Source organism: Pleurodeles waltl, chromosome 1_2 (assembly GCF_031143425.1).
Source record: "Pleurodeles waltl isolate 20211129_DDA chromosome 1_2, aPleWal1.hap1.20221129, whole genome shotgun sequence".
NCBI lineage: Eukaryota > Metazoa > Chordata > Amphibia > Caudata > Salamandridae > Pleurodeles > Pleurodeles waltl.
This window is the reverse complement of record NC_090437.1, coordinates 1,168,196,885-1,168,217,627: the sequence shown is the minus strand read 5'-3', so window position 1 is coordinate 1,168,217,627 and position 20,743 is coordinate 1,168,196,885. Positions and strand designations below refer to the sequence as shown.

The 20,743-nt window shown below is 42.2% G+C and overlaps 1 protein-coding gene across 2 annotated transcripts in view; it reads right to left on the bottom strand.

The window, feature by feature from the left end:
• The window catches only part of KIAA0232 (KIAA0232 ortholog), a 398,715-nt gene that overhangs the window by 318,291 nt on the left and 59,681 nt on the right, over positions 1 to 20,743 (bottom strand). For both annotated transcript variants that reach the window (XM_069203179.1, XM_069203181.1), the window contains exon 2: positions 7,465 to 7,951. In XM_069203179.1, coding sequence (XP_069059280.1) covers positions 7,465 to 7,689 — 225 coding nt within the window. In that variant the 5' untranslated portion in view covers positions 7,690 to 7,951. The remainder of the gene's footprint in view (positions 1 to 7,464; positions 7,952 to 20,743) is intronic.

Sequence of the window (20,743 nt, the reverse complement as noted above, 5' to 3'; positions counted from 1 at the left end):
AGGATGTCTGTCTACCCAAATATTACTGTTAAGGTCCCTCAAATCTACACACATTCTAATCTTGCCATAGGGTTGCGGGCCAAAACCACTGGACTCAACCATTCCGACGCTTCAATTCTCTCAATCACACCCAAACTCAATAATCTAGATAATTCAATTTTTAATGCATCTCTCAGAACAACCAGCACACTCCTGACCTTATGTACACTGGGAACAGCCCCACTTATCAGCACAATGCGATGTTGGAACTTCTGCAAACAACCTAACTCGCTATTGAAAAGATTTGGAAACTTCTTACTCCATTTTTCTGAACTCTCTTCCCCTACTGACAAAACCGGTCTTTCACTATTTGGATCTAACACAATCTTCAGCGTTCTTTGTTCATTCCATCCTAACAAACATTGACCATTTTCAACCACATACACATCACATATTGCCTGTCTTTGATTAAATAACACCTCCCCTTGAAAATATCCCAACACAGAAATTTTGTTGCCTCCATAACCCACCAAATCCACTTCCGCTTTAGCCAATTAGCCACCCTCCACTGCTTTCCACGTTGCTTTGTCAATTATGGTATAAGGTGAACATGAGTCAGCCCACACGTTTATCACCACACCATTTATGCTTATCGCACACTTAGGAGGTTTATAAGCAGTCTCCATGGATAAAACATTAAGCATTAAAATTTCAAAATGGTTATCCACTTCCTCACCGGAACACAACATCTGACCGTTAGAATACGATTGTTGTCCTTGATTACCATCTTGTAAACAATTTACATTTCTTCTGTTGTAAGTACTTTTTTTCTGATTACACATTTTCGAAAAATGTCCCCTTCTGTCGCACTTGAAACACTTAGCCTCTCTTGCAGGACAATTCATCGAGGATGCCAGATGTTTTATGCTTCCACATTTAAAACATTTCTTTCTTTCATCCATTAGTCGTATTTTTGCTGATTTTCACAGAATTTACAGCTTGTACTAGTGCAGCCTCGGTATCATTTCTACTTAACTCCTTAACATACCTAGATGTGTTTTCAACACGTATAGCCACTGCTATGGCCTCCTCCAAAGATGGATCTTTTAAATTTAACAACTTTTCCTGAATTTTCAAACATGTACGATTTATTAATTGATCTCTAATAATTTCTTCATGCAAGTCTTTAAATCTACACGATTTAGCCAGCGTACGTAACGCACACACAAATTGATCGACCGATTCATGAGACGCTTGGGTCCTAGAAACAAATTTGTGGCGTTCTACAACAATGCTTACTTTCTTGCTAAAATGCTCCTCCAACACCCCAACGCCATCATATACATATCGTCCTCACTGTCATTCTCCTCATCCTCAGACCTTCCATCGTTATTCGTTACAAAATTTGCAAATGGCAACGTTTTCAAAATCTTTCTACCTTCCACACCCAAATTGTGTTTTAACAAAGCCATCGTCCTTTTGTCCGTAAAAATGGCACCTCCCAAAGCCTCTAAATATGTTTCAAACGCTTCCCTCCAATCTTCCCATGACATGGCTGGTTCGCCAGGCATGCTAAAAAATGTAGGTGGTGGTGCAATCGACTGCATGTCTGCTACGTAAGTTATTTAACTATTATGAGCATAAATAATCCCATAAATAATCTAAAAAACTAATGAAATATGACGAGAGAAGAGAAAAAAAAAAATTAACATAAATAAAGTAGTCACCGTTGTCACCGTCCTCAGGCTGATTGTTTCCGTTGTCACCGTTGAGTAAACTAAAATACAGCACTGCAGAGTTGAAAGTTGAAAGCGCTGCAAAGTTAAAAGTCGAAGGCAATATGTTACAGTTGTTATGTTTTTACTGTTGCTTCGACCTCTTTCTACAAGAGGGTTCCCTTGTTTTGCCGCAAACACCGCTGACGTCACATCCAACTGGGCACCGGTCTCTGGGCAGCGTCCGCGAGACTCTTCAGGTAAGTGCCTCATTCAAAATGCCAACCCAACAGCACAAACTTTTTTCTTCTTCTTTTTTTTTTTTCTTTAAGAAAGAAAAAAAAAAACGCGCTACCTCCACAACTCGGTCAACTTGACAAACCGAGTTCGGAATCCATCACAAAATCCACCATTCAATTTATGGTCATTAAGATCACCGCTTTCTCGCACCACCAGTCACAGTACACCGCTGCCAGGGTTGGTCCACGTCTTATTCCTTATGATCCCATCCTCGTCGCCACTGTAAAGAAATCGCTGCACCACAGATGCTTCTTTTTCTTCTTTATTCTTCAGATAAGAAATACACATCCAACCCTGGCAGGTCTTATTAACAACTGCCTGCCTTACAATCTAATCATAACATTCCAGTTTCCTCCCAGTTGCTAAGCAGCCCACTAAGATTACTTTGAATAGAATACAACAGTCCAACAAACCTAAGCCATGCATGCCTCCTGGTCACCACCGAAGTGTTCATTGCCCTGGCAACTGAATCTGCTGTATCCAAACCAAACTTGATAACTTGCTTGACCGCCGCTTGAGTGTCCAACAGGAGTTCATCAAACTGTGTCCATCAGGGCATGAATATACCTCCCGAGTACAAAGGTAGCATTGACAGACTTTAAGGCCATACTGCATAAGGCAAAACCCTTCTTTGCTGTTTGCACCATTCGCTTAGACTCTATCTGATGGAGTAGCAGGGAACGAGCCAGGTGCAGACCAGGCAGAACAAGAGGCTTGCACTACCAAGCTCTCAGGTGTTGGATGCAGAGACAAAAACTGTGGAACCCCCGGGAGCAACTATGTACCTCCTTGCCACAGTCCTGGAAACCGCTGGAGTCGTGACAGGTTTCCTCCAAATGTGTAGAATAGGCTCAGTAAGAGCATAATTAAAAGAGAGTAGGGGCTCCGAAGATGTAGAGGAAGGATACAACACCTCAGTCAGAATGTTTGCCTTCACCTCCGATGCTGGTAAAGAAAGGTCCAAGAACTCAGCCGCCTCTCTTAAGCTGTGGTAAGATGCTGCTTCCTCTGTGAGCTAGCCAGGGGGATGAAAGATCCCACTCAGGGGATGTATCTAGGCCACTTGCAGACTCCAGGCCCTGAAATTCCCCCATAGGCTCAGGAATCATTTCCTCCAACAGCTGTTGCCTATACTCCTGCTCCTCCAAGAGCCTCAAGGCCCTCCTTCTCGACCTCAGTCTGGCCTCCAACCTCGGGGTTGACAGAGAATTAGCAGACATAGACGACGGTTTCAAAGCAGATAGACGCTCCGGCGGAGGAGAGGGTGGAGAAACACGGGGCCCGATCAGGACCCATCCAGCGACGGCATCGACTCCATCGTCGCCGAGCCACCACCTTCTCCTGAATAGAAGGGTACAAACGGGGCCTGTTTGTATGGCGTCGGCAAACCCAGCGTGAAAGCTAATGGACCAGTGGGAACAGCTGGTGCACCAGCAGGGGCCATAGCTCTGTTGAAAATGCTAAACATGGCAGTAAGGAACGCTGCTGGATCAGCTCCTGGAGTCGGGAAGGCAGGAAACCTCTGCTCGTCCTGAGGCGCTTGAACCGCATCCGAAGCTTGTACCCCCGACTCCTGACCATAAGTTGACACAGGAGAAAAGTGAACCGGAGGACTCGCCGGGGACTTGAAGACCTCTATCAACAACGGCGCCGGAAAAGCCTGTGGACTCCAAGGCTGAGGAGTGACCATTGGACTGACCTCCCACGCCGTACGGTGCAGTCTCAGAGGGGACCAAGACCGATCCCTGGAAGAACGGCATTGAGAATGGCGCTGGCACCGCTTCTTATGCGACCACAAGGACTTGTGGGAAGAAGAGTCCATCGCCTTAGATCATCGATGACCCTTATGCTCCTTCTTAGCTTTTGCCAAGAAGAGCTTAGCCTCTCTCCCCTTCAAGGACTCCGGGTTCATCCGCTGGCAGGACATGCACCCCTTCACGTTGTGGTCCAAGCTTAGGCACTACAAGCAGTCCTCATGAGGATCTGGAACTGACATGCAACCCCCGCACTTATGTCAAGGCTTAAAGCCCGATTTGTTTCTGTGGAGACATTGTAACTCGACAACAACGCCTTTGAAACAGTAACTGTTCGAGAGCCAGGGAAAAACTGTTAGCTTTGAAGGCGTGGAAAAAAGGGAACTGACGTCAGCACGCAGGCAATGACTTCTTATTGCCACAATGACATCAGACGGAGTCGCGTGCAGAGCCATGCAATTGTGACATCCTCATCGACATGGAGAGCTAGAAAGAAAATTTCCATCGAATGCTGGCACATTGGGAGAATTCATAAGGTGAGGAATCCACAAGTAGTTGTATCCATCAGAAAAGCATACTAATCAATAGGTGACTGGAAGGCACTGGGGGGAGGGGCAGGAGAATAGATGGGCTGTTTATGATTTTGCCTGATTTTCTTCACCTTATGGTACACTTACTTTGTAATGATTGTACACTTCCACTCTTGGGAATATCCGCAATGCTTTAATCACTGTGAGAGTCACTATTGATCCCCATTTTTAGGTTGCGCTTGGCACAAGACATGTTGTATTTAATATGGGCTTTTACCACGCCCACTCTTGCCATTTGCTCCTTGCTGTGCTGATCTTAAATGCTTCCTTTTTATTGGTCCATTTTTCAAAATGGACCTCCCTTTTGTGCGCACGTTTCCTCCCAGAGTATTTCACTCCGAGAACATTTTTGTTGGCCATCACACTACCTCCCGTTTCCTCCTGTTACAGAATGTGAAGGCCCCTCCTGTTTGGTTTCGGTTTTGCTTGTAATCTCAGCCACTATCCTTGTTCCTCACGTGGTTCAGCACCATGCCTCAGGTTCGAGATAAATGCACTCTCACACTATGAAATTTTAACCTGTTAATTCGGTGATTGCTGATGTCTGTTTGTTTAACCAAAGCGTATCAGAGATCTAAGTCCTTGTTGGCGCATTAAGGAATAGTGACTTGTGTATTTATAGAGATCACATTGTTTATTTTGTCTCTGCTTTGCGGTTCCTGGCAGCCGTGCCGCTTTGAAGTTTCATAGAGAGCAAACTTGTTTCCTGCAGTGGTTGAATGTTCATATCTTTGGAGACTCCTGCGCTACAAATGGGGGTCACAGTTTGGTTAAGTGTGCATTAGATACACTATGAATGAGTCCTGGCCTGAAGGTCTCAGTTCTGGACGATTTCTGGTTGCATTACCAAACAAGAAAACAACCTAACCTGAGACTCTGCTCTCTCTTGGGAAGTAATTGGTGGTTTACTACTCGACTACTCGTTTACTACTCGACTCAAATCAATTTATTATTACTTTATTGTGGACGTGATGCTGTGAATATGACACCCACAAATCCTACATGCACACGACAAATCGTTGTGAATAATCACATTTTTTCACGCAGCATCAAATTTAGAGTAATTTAAAAACAAACTTGTTTTTCTAGCACTGAGCTAGTAAGGTGAGAGGGGTCTTCGTAGGATGATTTACCCATTTTGATTTATGTTCAGATGTGGGGGTACAAAAAGCGTTGTCTTTGAAGACAGGTTATCTGAGCAAGTGTGGTGGTGCTGGGGAGAAGGAAACTCTGGCATCTATTTTGATTTCCGTATTACCAGTTCCTCTGGGGAGGGGTGAAGGGATTAGGGTTGGGAGGTGTCCATGCAGGTATCTTTAAAGCAAGACATAATCAGAAAAGATTTTGAACTAAACAAAGTCTTTGCCTTCTCACATTAATGCAGCCCTACCAAGTGGCAGTTTATCAAGAGGCCGCTCACAAGGTTTTAATGGACACACTGCCTGTTCTTGTACAATATTAATTAATCCAATTTTTTCACACTGGCATAACTGCTTCATGAGACCAGCATTGTTTTATGCTTAGCGGCAAGCAGCACTTGCTAATTAAATCTCCTTCTGGTCGCTGGCGCCTCACAACTAAATTATGCCTTGCTCAAAATAATAATGGGAAGCAGCTATTAAATACAGTTTAATACACACACTACTACACAGACAAACTCGCACCACAAAATACAAGTTTGATGTACTGCGCAGCGGTATTTCATTTAAACATCAGCATTAACATTCCCTGGTTTTCCAACTCAAGTACTCCACTCAATGCACGCTTTTTAAATCCTATTTTCCAATTGAATGCACAATATTTTTTATATTGAAAAAATGAATACGAAGCATAACGCTCATTGAGGGCAAATTGGAGAAGTTTCAGACTGTATGTATTGGCATCGTTGCTTGGTCTGATGTTCTGGTAGCCAGAGACACACCTCATAACCCAGTTTCTCTGGCTATGCACTGGTTGTGTTTCCTAAATTTAAAATGCGAATGCCAATACTGATTGTTAAATTATCACACAGTTCAAATGCAGCTTTCACTATTATCTGCCATAACTCCTATTGATTTAGGTTTATTCTTTTCTTCTATATCATTAATGGGAGTTTCTTGGGCTGTGTCATCGTCCTATACATTTCACCTTTTTCTTCAGAATTCTAAATTATAACACTTCAACTACTGTGCTGAGTTTGAATATTACCGGTTAGTCTGCGACAACTCAATATTACAGCAGTCTATTTCGAGATGTTTAGTAACTGGGGAAGGAGATACTGAGCCCAGAGAGGCTGTTTCCATCCAATATCTTTTCAGGGAGTACAATGGAGAATAGAAAGTGGGATGCAGAAGTACTGGGTCCCTCACCACACTAGAGTCTTGATTTAAAGTCCTTTTCTGAAGCAATTTTCCTCCTGTTTTCAGCTTTAGGAAAATGTGCATGGTGTGCCATTAGGCTTCAGTGTCTGCATCCCCACACCCGGTAACATTCATAATCATGCCCAATGGTACCTCCAGCGTTGTATGGCTGCTTGGATCACACAAAGACATCTTCATTTTTGGCTGCAGATAGAGGAGGAAGGTAAATGGAAGTGCTTAAGTTGTATGCAGGGCCACTGGAATTATGTGGCAGGAGAAGACCAAATTATAAGGCAGAGTTGATCAATTTATGTGGCAAGAAAAGTCCAGTTATGAATTTACAATGCCAATAGCTTTAACTTGAGCAAATGCGAGACCTATTGCATTGCAAATGCTTGTTGCACATTAGAATTTTCTCTGATACATGCGAGACTGTATTACTGCTATCCTGACAATTGCTTTTGGAGTGTTTGCATTCATTGAGTGGAGATGCATCCATAATAGTATTCCAGTGTACCGAGATGTGTACTTTTAAATGCTAAGAAATGTATTAAACACCCCAAAATATAAAAAATTCAACTGGGCCTCCACAGAATATTGAAAACATATTCGTTTGTGTTTTTCTAGTGTGTTCGGAATTTCTAAAATACAACTTACTTCTGGAGAACTAAAGCATCAAAAGATAAGTCACAGAAATTAAGAAACAGAAAGCATGTAAACATCCTTTGTACAACAACTGAAAAAGCACCCAAATACTTTCACTTAGCAACAACTATAATTTAGTTACCTGTTCCTGCAGATCGTAGTCATAGTTATCATGCAGCAGAAGACTTAGGATATATCTAGTGTATATCATTGCATCAATTCCACACTTCTCCAGCTCTTGTCCTAGCCAGGACTGCACTGGGTCCAGAGCATGAAGCACAGACATTTCAGAAACAGATTCAGGGCTTGGATAAGAGCTCACGGAGCCATCAGATGGTAAACCTTCAATTGCGCCGACAGGGTGCATCAATCTAAGTGGTTGGCATCCTTAAAAGATGAAGCATTTTCCACTAGATTCCATCAATCTATGGAGGATCATTTTCCTCCAGGCTGTTGGAAAGCCTTTATTCCCAGGGTAATCATTTATATTCGCTGGCAGTCTGTCGTCTTGAGACGAACTTCACTCTTCAGGCATGGCCAGTAAGTAAACTTATAATAGAGAGCACATGTAGATGTGATTTTCTATCTGAAGTTCACATTAAGACCGAACATAACCTCTCCAGCAGTACCTGCAAGGTGGGACAAAAGAAAAGTGGGTCTTGTCATCTGTAAATATAAACATTAAAACTTAATGCTAGGTAGATACAATAGATGTCTACACCTTTACATCAATATGTATGGTTGTGGTCACTGAACAATCACACCTGCATAGCCTTATTTCCAATGTACCAAAGAAGGACTACTTAAGCTAGAAAAATCAGACTTAAGACCAACCATGCTTACCTACATTTTACATTAAATTTTTGTAAGTAAAGTGCCAAGGATGTTTTTCACAAAGGAATATGGTCTTGTACTGAAGTCTAGCATCAAGAATGTCAATGTAGACCATGGGGGGCATTTGTGCTAATAAAACAAGAGATAACTGCCACAATATTCTGTTAACGAAAAGAGAATATGAACACAAAATATATTTGTAGGAAGTTGGCTCTGTATGTGCTATTTCAAAGTAAGGAATAGCATGCACAGAGTCCAAGGGTTCCCCTTAGAGGTAAGATAGTGGCAAAAAGAGATAATACTAATGCTCTATTTTGTGGTAGTGTGGTCGAGCAGTAGGCTTATCCAAGGAGTAGTGTTAAGCATTTGTTGTACATACACATAGACAATAAATGAGGTACACACACTCAGAGACAAATCCAGCCAATAGGTTTTTATATAGAAAAATATCTTTTCTTAGTTTATTTTAAGAACCACAGGTTCAAATTCTACATGTAATATCTCATTTGAAAGGTATTGCAGGTAAGTACTTTAGGAACTTTATATCATAAAAATTGCATGTATACTTTTCAAGTTATTGACAAATAGCCGTTTTAAAAGTGGACACTTAGAGCAATTTTCACAGTTCCTAGGGGAGGTAAGTATTTGTTAGGTTAACCAGGTAAGTAGGACACTTACAGGGCTTAGTTCTTGGTCCAAAGTAGCCCACCGTTGGGGGTTCAGAGCAACCCCAAAGTCACCACACCAGCAGCTCAGGGCCGGTCAGGTGCAGAGTTCAAAGTGGTGCCCAAAACACATAGGCTAGAATGGAGAGAAGGGGGTGCCCCGGTTCCGGTCTGCTTGCAGGTAAGTACCCGCGTCTTCGGAGGGCAGACCAGGGGGGTTTTGTAGGGCACCGGGGGGGACACAAGTCATATTATGCCAGACCGGAAACGTGCAATTCATTTCTCTGGCAGCATAGATCAATATAAATTAACCTACAATTTCTATTGCTAGAAGCATTACTTGTAAAGATGTGCTCTAAAAGAAGCAATATATATTTGACCTTTTAGCCATAGGATATAAAGGCAAAACAATCACTGAGGCAGATGATATAAAGGCAAAACAATCACACTATGTAAAATAGTCAAGAACTTGGAATGCACATTACTTGCCATAAACCATGGTAAGTTGTGTAAAATATTAAATAATAGAAGTACTTGATGGTTAATTTTCCCATATCCGACAGTTTTGATGAAGATGACCTAGTGAACTTGAGGACTGGCCAATAGAGCAACATTTCAAAGAAAACGAATATCTAACTCTGGACATGATAGACATACACTAAATGTTTCATGAGTTGAAGTCAGTTAATTAGCTGCGAAATAACAGTATGTGATGGTAAATTCTATAGACCTACTTTAGCAGACTGGTTGTGGTCTTATTTTCCTATGGTCTAGAAGCAGTATTGTAAGTTTATAAAAAAAAAGAGTGCATTCTATAGTACCATGACTAAGGTATGGTCCATCAGCTCAAATTAACAATTAGAAATGGAAAAACTCCACTCGATTAGATTCAAGTACCCTAAGTCCGTCTTCTCCCTAATTCACAACTAATTATGAAACTGCTTGCAATGCTGTGTATGACCAGAAGAAGCTTCTATTAAATAATGCTGTCACACATTACCAACTTTGGAGCGTGTATGTGCTTGATACTCTGCCCTTATATGAGTGCGACACAACCTCGTATCTGAGTTTTGTAAAGCAGGCGCAAGGACAAAGTAGCAGGATAAACCTTTAGTCTCTTCCAAAGTGGTTGTGAATGTGGCTGCTCACAGGAGATTTCATACATCCCGGCCAGGTTTCAAATAAATAAACTGTAGAACTTACAGACAGAAAGCTGCATGTTTATTTGTAAATACATCCAGAGAGTTCTATTTATGAAAACTTGGAACGTGTCTTTGAAATGTCAGATGTATCAGCCTATGCAGTATCGACAGTGCACGCTTTAGAAATACAAGACTATACACTGTGCAGATGTGGGTTTTGTCACATCACTGTCTAAAGAGTGATCACAATATGACAAAAAGATGAAAGATTTTGTCTTTACTATGTGAAAACCTAAGGCATCTTGGTTGTGCGGTCTCTTTAAAGAAAGAGGCATGGGATCAAGAGAATGAAAATGTTTAAAATAGATTTCTTTAAAAACAATTAAAATAAAAAAAGGCATTGGCAAAGCTAGTAGGTTTCAACTTTCAAAGGCGTGACGCCACATTTTTGGCTTTGCCAGTGCTTTTCGTCGATGCTATTGCACAACAAAGGAAAAAAAATGTACTGATTAGTAAGTGTGTACGCATCATCACACATCCAAATAGAGTCATGACACTACTGTTGCCCCAGCGTGATGTATGTGCCCATGAGTCAAGCAGACACGCTCATGCCTATGTCACAAAACATCAATTTTGGCTTTGTTTTAATTTACTATTCCAAGTTGGTGACACCCATCTTGGAATGGTAATTTAAAAAAATGTAAAAGTAACTACAGGACAATTTTTTGTCAGGAGAGGCAACAAATAGCTATTTACGCTTAATGTTAAACTAAAGAGTTTGCATATGTTGAGTGCAATTTTGTACTGGAATAGTAATTTAATTTACTTGGTACATGCGGAGTAAGGAGCTCTTCTTCTAAAATGCTGAGCTATTGGGTGTTCCCAGTCGCATTTATGTGCCCGAGTGAATTTTGGAGTGGATGCTGAAAGTAGTGAGAGTCAGTGGGCCATAACAGTGTTCAGATTAAATGCTAACCCCAACCCATGTTTCTCTTCAATGCACACACACTGATAATACATATACATCATTTGTAAAATTACTAATTCTAATTGTTTACAAGAAAACCTTTTGTATTACTCATTTATATTAAACTGATAATTTATACGCACTTCAATAAAAAGAAAATAATGCTTAGCTTAAATGTGTCCTAATTAGCATAAGGCTTCAGCTGACATGGCTAGGCCAAATCAGCCTGTAGTGACATTCGTTTTATAAATTAACAGAGATAATGAGGCCTTCAAAATTAAATTGCCGAGTTTCATCTGTCCATTTCAGAAAAGAAGCGAAATAGAACTGATTTTGTATTGATGTTTATTTTGCTGTGCTTAAGTGTATTAATTTGTGTTCTTCGAGAAGAAAGCAATGTGCTGAATGTACGTGTATTTACAACATATTTATGGTTCGTTCCCCTGGGTCTGCTCTGAGCAGTTGCAGTGTGTATTGTTTTGAACTTGCTGCATTTCTCTCAGTTCCAATGAATGCCTTATTATATTTATGCATGAAAGTAGGTGTTCCTGATGTGTTTCTTACTTCATGTAGCATACGTTCTTGTTTTAATGAAACTTTATTAAGGCAGCCCTTTCATATAAGATCTCACCATTTCAAGAGTGTGCCTTTCACTATCTGATATCTTTAAAATGTTCCCTTTTTGGGATAGAAGCCTGGATTTCTGCTTATTTTCTTGAAGTCAGTCTCCATGTTGGTCTGCGAAAGGAGCTAACCCTACGCTACCCTAAAGAGTTATACTTCGACACTGCTTGACTTTTGAACTGAGCAGATGTATGTCAGTCCTTCTGCCGAACTATATTTTGGTTCTTTCTAATTGCTGTGGAGGCAGGCACCTTACCTCTCACAATTGGTATTATTTGATGCATTACTGATACAGATCTGAATTTGACTATTGACTTTTGACTTCTGTGATGATTTTAAATTTGAATTAACCATTGTTGTTTTAACTTTCAATTTTGTCCTGTGAGGGTTTTCAATATTGGCATACGGCTGCCATCTCTTGAGACTCACATGGCACCAATTCTGCATCTGAACCCTTTAAATTTATTAGTCCAAAGCATTGACACTAACAAGCACGCAAAGCCAATGAGTCTGGCTTGTTTTAGACATATGTTGGTTGTTGTGTGATATGTCTGGAAGCAACAGCAGAAAACTCACAAATACACAGCTAAATGCTGGTCCGGAAGAACGCAATGGACTGCTGGGGGTGGAATGGCTAAATGAGGTGGAGTTTGTGGGCAAGGGGAGAAGCACACTAGGGAGACAGTTGGAAAAACATGCTCTCTCATGAGATGCTTAAACAAAAAAACTAGCATCTGCAAAACGAGTGGAAGACACAAGTAATTTGTCCATGCGCCATGGAGGAACAGACACAAGAAGAGGAAGGAAAGCCCACACAAGATAATGAATAAGAAGCAAGTAAATGACAGTGACAATGAAGTCCCTCAATGGTATGTAGTAGGGGGACTTCAAGCTCACTGTAAGCTAACAATATGCCTCCCAACAGGCTGCGCATGCGCTGTTCAGTAGGCGAGACCTAAGAAGTCGTTCCATGTAGCGCTGCAGAATGATACAAGTCAGCCATGAAAAAAGATTTTTTTTAAAAGCTGTAATCTAGAAGACAGACAACACAAGAAGATGAAGGAAATCCATTAAATAAATGAAAAATAAGACACAAGGAAATAAGAAAGAAAACAAAGCCAGCTAATGATAAGCAATGGCCTAACCAAAAGCCCACTTTATGTATTGGAAATGTCCGCAGTACATCTTTGAGAACAGACAGCTAAAAAGTAAAAGCTGTCTGTAGTTGAAATCTAAAACAATCCTTCTAAAAGACCATGTTAGCATCTCAGGAACAAAGTCCTGAAACTCACCATTATTGTTGATACTAAAAACTCAGTAAATTTATATCATAGAAGAACATGGCAGAAATGGCTTTTGCATGACCAAAGCCAGGACTAGAGTTCAAAGCCTAAGAAGAGCAGGATGTCTAACAGGCAAATAGAGAGTGAGAAGACCATTGGAGCAGAGCTGTACTATCTCATTTAGCACAGAAAATGTTTCAAAAGCGATGTTTAAATAATATGCTGCAATGGGAGATACAATTGCTAGAAGGAATCTACCTGAAAAGATAAAGATGCCAAATATGCTCCAGTGGAAAAATGTAATTCTGTCTAAAGAGCTTTAAAAAACAAGCGTGTGCCATGCCACTCCATGTGGATCAAACCCATGATCCCAGATTGTGTTCTGTATCTCCTTTGTCCATTTTGTTCATTTTTCACCCCTTCCTGATCCTTGATCTGTTGGTCTCCTGCCTCAACAACATGCTCTCCATCCTGATAATTGCCCACTGCTGGTCACTGCCACTTATGAAGTTCTGCTAGCCACTCTCTCATTCCTGTCCAAGTGATCCCTTTTGCCCTCTGAACTCCTGTACTTTTCCCACTCTATCTCCACCTACAAAAACATGATGCCCTACAATATACTGGACAATCAAATAATTAAGGAGTGAATTAGAACATGTGTAAAGACCATGCAATACAGCACACATATATGAATACTTGTATGCTTACACACGTGATAGAACAAGCATGAATTATGTAAGATTAGATACATGCAAGCGTGAAAATAAATACATGCAAGCCCCAGGGAAGACACAGGCACATGCAAGAGCAAATACACCCAAGCCTGAGGAGTGACTGTTGCAATTTTACAACATTCGCTGTGAGAGGGATGCTTGGATTGTTGCAACTGTGCTATGGAAAGAAAGCTTGCGATGGCAGTGTGTGATGTACAGCTTGTGGTAAGTGAAGCTGATAACGCTGGTTCCATTTTGTGTCTGTTCTGTGCACAAGGGCAGCCCAAACCGGTGCTGCCCAAGATGCACGTGTGAACGTGTGCTAGAGAGGATTCAGAAACCCTTTTTCACTGCACAAAACCCGAAAGTATGCGCTTTGTCAGCTGATTCATTCATGCCGCCCTGAACTTAAAAAACAAAATTAGGAAATAACTGGTCACTTACAAAATTCAAGTATATCGGATAGGAAAGTCCACACAACAAGCCCAGCATACAACAACCGTTTACCAAAATTATCTCTCTAAGAGATTTGGACAACAAAATCACTTTGGTTTGGGTGCCAAAGAGGGATTTTAGCATCTTGGAAGAAAGCAGCTGAAATCTAGTTCTTTATTTTACATAAATGACAATGTAAATGTAAACATGCAGAGTACATATCAACATGAGGGGCATTATTCACCCACTCTTACATTGAAGGAACCGATTACTTAGGAATTTAAATATTTTTGACTTTGTTTTAACAAACAGCACTGAGCAGAAACAAGATGTGCGTTTTTCTTAGGAAAGCGAGGACAAGTCAGAAAACCACAACATTATGAAAAATATTTGTACCAGAGGACTACTCTGGGTTTACTTGCTGCTACTAGATTTAAGTTTTTCAAAAACCTGGACTAATAGGTCATGTTTTTCTGCCTTGCCGATCCTGCAAAACATCTGATCAACGTCCAGATGTAGAAAAAGCAGAGATAGACATTACTCGCGCAAAAAAACAGTTTTCACTAATTATATTAAAATGTATTGCAGCCTAGGACCACAAATTTAAGAATCCCCGGGAAAGTATACCTCATCATTGAAATGACAACGGAGGAGGCATTCTGCTCAATTTCTAATGATGACATCTCGGTGACCCTCTTTCAGTGTCTTTATTTGTGACGGGTCACCGTCACCACACTGCCTACACATTCTAAATTTGACAGAAAGCCAGTGCCAAGATTCCTCCGACACAGTAACATCAGTACTGTTGGATTTATTTAAAACTGTTTCTGTACTGCTTGATCTCTAGTGGCAGAGTTTTCCCCTTTACATGGATCTATTTCGCTTTTGTTCAGCGCCGCAGTTCAGTCATTGTAAACAATTAGAACTTACCAACACAACTCCAATTAGTATGAGTTTCTATTAGGTGCTTAATTGCTAATATTTAAAAGCTGCAGGAACAAACTCTTGTTTATAACAATTGAAAAACATCAAAAGCACAGCTACAAGTCTTCTGCTATTCATACATCCTGCATACTTGTACTATAAGAACATCTCTGGGTACATTACGGCTTCTATGTCAAATAGGTTAATGGCTGGCTTTAGCCCTCTGTAAACTAAAAATAGGTTTCAAATCCAATGGATTTGCGGCGTATTCATAGGCGAAACAGAAATTAGGTTGTTCCTCCATGTTCCGTACACAGCTGGCAAAGGAAATTCAACAATTCTCAAAAGGACCACACAAAACCCGTAAATTTCATGTATTTGCACTCTGCTGTGCAACCTGGTGGTGGCTTTAAATGCAGTCAAATGCGATGTGACCAACTACGCTTTTTTTACTCAGAAGGCTGATTACATTTGATAGACAGATCTTAGGTCAAATAAATAAAATAGCTCTAAGCGGGCATGCTAGAAAGGTTCCCGAATGCAAATACAACGCCACAGCATATTGGGGATGTTTAAATTGAGCTATACACGCCGTAGGTGAAGTGGCTACTGAAACTTTCTGCTCCACATTTTAGCGCTTGCTTTGAATAGTTGTATCATCAGTCTCATAGTGGCTGCATTGCAGGCAAGTCAGGCACATTTGTTCTGCCAATGCTTGTTTGGAGACGGAGTTCAATCAGTTCACGTGTACAGAAAAAGTGCTTATAACGTTTTATTAACAAGCAGTGGTTTTCACCTTGCACATCTACACAGAAAGAGATACTTTGGCAGGAGCTGAATGGAGACCGAGACACTTCACTAGGAGGTCTAGTTTCTGAAGTATTGCTCAGGTGAGGGAGAGGATGTCAAAAGGAAAAGGCAGTAAATTATAATAACCTATCTTGAGGACAGGCAAGAACATTAGAGGCTTGGAACATCACCACCAAGCCCAGGTTTCTGTTGGTTAAGGCCCAAAAAGAGCAGTGAATCGGTGATTACGTTTTCTGTACCATAATGACCCCAGTTTGCTTACTGAACCTTATTAATCATGTAAAGTTTTAATTGCTACAAAACAAGCCATACTGGTTTTAGCCTTGTTCACAATAAAAATAGATTTTAGAACACCTACACAGAACAGAACTTTAAGTCAGTGTTTTTGCCATCTGTGCTTCAAGTGCAAGTTGTTAAAATTAATCAAATAATGAAGTAGTCAAACAAATATTAACTATGGGAAATACATTTTAAACACATTTGAATTAGAGCCCTGCAATAATAGATCTTAGTTTTATGCTGCGTTATTTTGTAAAACATCTTTAGTTTTTAAGGATTCCATGTTCTACATAGATTAACATGTAGAGCTCAGAGTGCAATAAGCCCTAGAGTGGCAATCCTAGTATAGTGATGTCAGGCAAGACCATAGATATAGTTCTCACATTCTAGCGTTCTTGGTCTAAAGTGCTCCCTCCCCCCCAACATTTAGAACAAAATTATTTATGGGTCTGCCTCTTTCAGTAGCTGTTGACATGTTTTGCTTTATTACAATGATGCATCCTAGCACTGAAAAATTGGGTGTTTTGAATGTTAATTAATGTTTGCGGCTTATGCTGTGGGCTTTCAAGCGTTAGTAACACATGTGACCTGTAGGAAAGTACCATCTTGCCTGGCATGTTACCCCCATATTTCACTGTATATATGTTGTTTTAGTCTGTGTCACTGGGACCCTGCCAGGCAGGGCCCCAGTGCTCATAAGTATGTGCCCTGTATGTGTTCCCTGTGTGATGCCTAACTATCTCACTGAGCCTCTGCTAACCAGAACCTCAGTGGTTATGCTCTCTCTGCTTTCCAAATTTGTCACTAACAGGCTAGTGACTAAATTTACCAATTCACATTGGCATACTGGTACACCCATATAATTCCCTAGTATGAGGTACCCAGGGTATTGGGGTTCCAGGAGATCCCTATGGGCTGCAGCATTTCTTTCGCCACCCATAGGGAGCTCTGACAATTCTTACACAGGCCTGCCACTGCAGCCTGAGTGAAATAACGTCCACATTATTTCACAGCCATTTACCACTGCACTCAAGTAACTTATAAGTCACCTATACGTCTAACCTTCACCTGGTGAAGGTTGGGTGCAAAGTTACTTAGTGTGATGGCACCCTGGCACTAGCCAAGGTGCCCCCACATCGTTCAGGGCAAATTCCACAGACTTTGTGAGTGCGGGGACACCATTACATGCGTGCACTGTACATAGGTCACTACCCAAGTACAGCGTCACAATGGTAACTCCAAACATGGCCATGTAATATATCTAAGATCATGGAATTGTCACCCCAATGCCATTCTGGCATGGGGGGGTGGGGGGAGGTGGGGGGTGGGGGGGGGACAATTCCATGATCCCCCGGGTCTCTAGCATAGTACCCGGGTACTGCCAAACTGCCTTTCCGGGGTCTCCAATGCAGCTGCTGCCAACCCCTCAGACAGGTTTCTGCCCTCCTGGAGTCCAGGCAGCCCTGGCCCAGGAAGGCAGAACAAAGGACATCCTCTGAGAGAGGGTGTAACACCCTCTCCCTTTGCAAATAGGTGTGAGGGCTGGGGAGGAGTAGCCTCCCTCAGCCTCGGGAAATGATTTGATGGGCACACATGGTGCCCATCTCTGCATAAGCCAGTCTACACCGGTTCAGGGATCCCCCAGCCCTGCTCTGGCGCAAAACTGGACAAAGGAAAGGGGAGTGACCACTCCCCTGACCTGCACCTCCCAGGGGAGGAGCCCAGAGCACCTCCAATGTGTCCCAGACCTCTGCCATCTTGGAAACAGAGGTGTTTGTGGAACACTGGACTGCTCTGAGTGCCCAGTGCCAGCAGGTGACATCAGAAGCTCCTTCTGATAGGCTCTTACCTCTCTTGGTAGCCAATCCTCCTTCCTAGGTAGCCAAACCTCCTTTTCTGGCTATTTAGGGTCTCTGCTTTGGGGATCTCACCAGATAACGAATGCAAGAGCTCATCAGAGTTCCTCTGCATCTCCCTCTTCACCTTCTGCCAAAGGATCGACCGCGGACTGCTCAGGACGCCTGCAAAACCGCAACAAAGTAGCAAGACGACTACTAGCAACCTTGTATCGCTTCATCCTGCCGGCTTTCTCAACTGTTTCCAGGTGGTGCATGCTCTGGGGGTAGCCTGCCTCCTCCCTGCACCAGGAGCTCTGAAGAAATCTCCTGTGGGTCGACGGAACCTTCCCCCTGCAACCGCAGGCACCAAAAGACTGCATCACCAGTCCTCTGGGTCCCCTCTCAGCACGACGAGCGTGGTTCCTGGAACTCAGCAACTCTGTCCAAGTGACTCCTACAGTCCAGTGACTCTTCAGTCCACGTTTGGTGGAGGTAAGTCCTTGCCTCCTCACGCTAGACTGCATTGCTGGGTACCGCGTGATTTGCAGCTGCTCCGGCTCCTGTGCACTCTTCCAGGATTTCCTTCGTGCACAGCCAAGCCTGGGTCCCCGACACTCCTTCCTGCAGTGCACAACCTTCTGAGTTGTCCTCTGGCATCGTGGGACTCCCTTTTGTGACTTCAGGTGGACTCCGGTTCACTTTTCTTCCAAGTGCCTGTTCAGGTACTTCTGCGGATGCGGCCTGCTTCTGTGAGGGCTCCCTGAGTTGCTGGGCGCCCCCTCTGTCTCCTCCTCCAAGTGGCAACATCCTGGTCCCTCCTGGGCCACAGCAGCACCCAAAAACCTCTACTGCGACCCTTGCAGCTAGCAAGGCTTGTTTGCGGTCTTTCTGCATGGGAACACCCCTGCAAGCTTCATCGCGACGTGGAACATCCATCCTCCAAAGGAGAAGTTCCTAGTCCTCTTCTTTCTTGCAGAACTCCAAGCTTCTTCCAACAGGTGGCAGCTTCCTTGCACCCTCAGCTGGCATTTCCTGGGCTCCTGCCCACTCTCGACTCTGTCGCGACTATTGGACTTGGTCCCCTTGTCCTACAGGTACTCAGGTCCGGAAATCCACTGTTGCATTGCTGGTGTTTGTTCTTCCTGCAGAATCCCCCTATCACGACTTCTGTGCTCTCTGGGGGTAGTAGGTGCACTTTACACCTACCTTTCAGGGTCTTGGGGTGGGCTATTTTTCTAACCCTCACTGTTTTCTAACAGTCCCAGCGACCCTCTACAAGCTCACATAGGTTTGGGTCCATTCGTGGTTCGCATTCCACTCTTGGAGTATATGGTTTGTGTGTTGCCCCTATACCTATGTGCTCCTATTGCAATCTACTGCAATTTTACACTGCTTGCATTACTTTTCTTGCTATTACTTACCTAAGTTTGGTTTGTGTACATATATCTTGTGTATATATCCTATCCTCATACTGAGGGTACTCACTGATTATTTTGACGACAATATGCCAAAAGTAGAAGTACCTTTATTTTTAGTAATTCTGTGTATTGCGTATTGTGTTTTCTTATGATATTGTGCATGACACCAGTGGTATAGTAGGAGCTTTACATGTCTCCTAGTTCAGCCTAAGCTGCTTTGCCATAGCAACCTTCTATCAGCCTAAGCTGCTAGAAACACCTCTGCTACACTAATAAGGGTTAACTGGACCTGGCACAAGGTGGAAGTACCCCTGGCCAGCCTCCTACATGACCCATCCGTGTCCAGTACTTCAGTGGCTGGCAGTACAAGTACTATACGTAAGTGATCTCCAATACTAAAGCTAGTACTTCCATAAACGCTATTTCCTGTTCTTCAGAAGTCTCTAGATCTCAACTGGCCCGGACCTTCAAAGACTTCTATTACCAATGGTATTAATTGAGAAATCCTCAATCTCAAAAAGGAAACTGTATTCATTCATGAATAGTTATCATGAGAAAGGGGCCTAGAGCCAACTCAAGTTTTATTCTCAATTCAAATGCAATAAAATAAAAATGAAAAACACATACAATCTTAATGTCACCTATTACAAGCAATATAAAAAGAAATTCAAGTAACTAGAGTATAAAACAAGCATTTGCACTTCAATAGGTCTTGCGTTTACTCGAGTTGGAGCTACTGGCATTGTAAATATATAACTGGACTTCTTTTGTCACATCAATTGGTCAACCCTGTGATATTTGGTCCTTTCTGCCACATAATTGCATATAACTAAAGGGCTAGTAGGCCTACTTAAATATTTTTTCAAACAAGGCCCTTAAAACACAAACTATTCCCAGGTTCAAAACAAAGGTTCCAGCCATAAGAGAGCTTACAAATACATTGAATGGTGGGATGGGTTATTGTTTTGGGGTCCCCACTAACCTAGTGTGGAGACTCAGGGGACCTACACAGAAAAAGTATGTAGCGGTGAACACGTTTTGAAGAGGGTCCCCTTGTTTTGGGACCAACATAGAGTTATGAGCAAAAATGTTTTGAATTAAGAATGCCCTGCAAAGCATTATACATCAAGTTTCTGAGTGCTGCAAATATTGTAGTACGTTGACTGTAATGCTCAGAACAGCTTCTAGAGGACACCGCAATAAAAATAGCATTTCTAAAAATAAACGTGGTCATGTAACCATTTAGTTAGCCCCTAGAGAGCATAACCACATGAAAACAGAATGGCAGACAATAATGCAGTGCATGCATATATTTAGCTCCTAGAGGGCTTAGTGCATTACACATGTTCAGGCTGTCAGGCCTACTGCAACAATATCACAAACAAGGACCTTAAAACACAAACTACTCTCAGCCGTAAAACAAAAGTTCCAGCCATGAGAGAGCATTAAAAAAAAAAAAAAAAAGGACAGTGAATGGTGGGATGGGGTT